The sequence below is a fragment of the Sinocyclocheilus rhinocerous genome, unplaced genomic scaffold (assembly GCF_001515625.1).
Source record: "Sinocyclocheilus rhinocerous isolate Xijiao unplaced genomic scaffold, SAMN03320098_v1.1 scaffold5416, whole genome shotgun sequence".
Classification (NCBI taxonomy): domain Eukaryota; kingdom Metazoa; phylum Chordata; class Actinopteri; order Cypriniformes; family Cyprinidae; genus Sinocyclocheilus; species Sinocyclocheilus rhinocerous.
In genome coordinates, this window is record NW_015662210.1 from 1 (window position 1) to 1,981 (window position 1,981).

At 32.9% G+C, this 1,981-nt stretch overlaps 1 gene segment (V, D, J or C); it reads left to right on the forward strand.

Moving 5' to 3' along the window:
* The first annotated feature begins 821 nt into the window (after window positions 1-821).
* LOC107727997 (Ig heavy chain V region 5A-like) lies at window positions 822-1,318 on the forward strand. The segment is given in 3 exon segments: window positions 822-864; window positions 968-1,000; window positions 1,044-1,318. Coding segments are annotated over 3 exon segments (351 nt in total).
* The last annotated feature ends 663 nt before the right edge of the window (window positions 1,319-1,981 follow it).

Here is a 1,981-nt window from a genome sequence, read left to right on the forward strand (position 1 = left end):
GTTTTTACTGTAGCATTTTTACAGTCTTTTACTGTTAAATTCACGTCATTTTTTACAGTGTACCCTGTGCAATTTTAAATGGCAAAGTATCATAATTTATAGTCTTTCTGATATAGGTTAAACAGAAACATACATTCAGAATCAGGTTTATTACAGTTAACTAAAACCATAAAAAAATTCTTAAAATAAAATACACTTTAACCTAAATAAAATGGAATCTAAAAAGTAAACTTATTTTATTTCAGCTAGCTGTCAAGTCAACATTTCTCATTTTCATTTAAAAGTAAAACTATAGAAAATTAAAACAAAGCTATATAGACATATTTAAAAAAAAAACTAATATGACATGTCAGATTTAGTCAGTTAAGTAATTGTAAATATATAAAAAATATGTGATATAAATAATTTAAAATCTGTAGAGCAAAGAATAATAAAAATAACGTGATAAAAAAAACTAGAATAAGAATGTAGTTCCATTCATTTGCATCAGAATTTGCCTCATTAAATTTAAGTATTGCATGATTAGATGCATGATTAAATAATGGAATAATGCAGTTCACTTTACATGATAGTTTAAACTTTAAATTACCAATAATTACTCTATCCAAATGACTTCATTAAATTCAAAACTAAAAGCCTTATTTAAAATAATGTTCAGGACAGTGTAATGCATGTGAAGTTCATTAACAGCTCTGTATGTTTATGTAAATCTCCTGTTGCATATTTAAACAGCAGGCATGAGTCGGTTTATACATTCCTCTGATCACAGGAGGGAGTGAAGAATCACTTCAGTTCATTCAAACTGTGCTGTGAAACAAACCATGATCTCTTCATCTTTAGTGCTACTTCTGGCAGTGGTATCCTGTAAGTTTAGTCTACTTTCTGTGTGATACATCATTTTGTTGCTAAAAAGCTCGTTAATTGTTTCATGCTCTCTTATGAACTGGTATTATTTGATTTGATACAGGTATTGATTCATATGAACTCACTCAGCCTGAGTCTCTGACTGTCCGTCCTGATGCCACTCTCACTATCAACTGTAACTCTGACTGTCCGTCCTGATGCCACTCTGACTATCAACTGTAACGTCTCCTATTCAGTTACAAGTGAGCGTACAGCCTGGATTCGTCAGCCTGCAGGAAAAGCTCTGGAGTGGATTGGGTTGATCTGGAGTGATGGAGACTTAGACTACAAGGATTCCCTGAAGAGCAAGTTCAGCATCACCAGAGACACTTCCAGTAACACAATAACCCTGCAAGGAAAGAATATGCAAGCCGAAGACACAGCTGTGTATTATTGTGCCAAACGTACACAGTAACAGACGCCAACAGCTTCCCTGTACAAAAACATCATCATCATATTACAAATTAAAAGTGTTTCTGATGGCTTTCCTTAACATGTCTTTTCACAGAAACACGAAAGGTTTTCAAATGGCATAATGACATTTTAGACAGTAGCCAGAAAGAAAAACTTCTTGCAAGCGTCATGATGACAATTTCATGTAATAGATGTATAATCATCAGATGATCGTTATACTGAAAAGGCCAAAGTAATTTACAGATTCTTAAAAGCCACAGAACTAGGGGAGAATGTTTAAATGTAAAAAAAAACAAAAAACAAAAATAGGACATTTGACCATTCTCATTGAAGTATTAATATTTAATTTCCAGCTTCAGATTTCATTAATAGATGGACTATTTATGATTATGCTGACAGGTCATTATAACTTTAATTTGTTTTAGGTGTTAATGGTCTGGAGTCCATCCCATTAAATTTTGTCTCCAAAAATCCTGGAGAAACTTTTAATCTCTCATGTTAAGGATCTGGATTTGATTTTGGACAGTATGGCATGCATTGTATCAGACAGTCAGCAGGACAAACATTTATCTGTATGGAGGTTATATGATGCCAGTAAAACAGTGTATGCTAAAAGTGTCGAGGGAAGAATAGAGATCACGAGAGACAATTCAAACATTCAAAG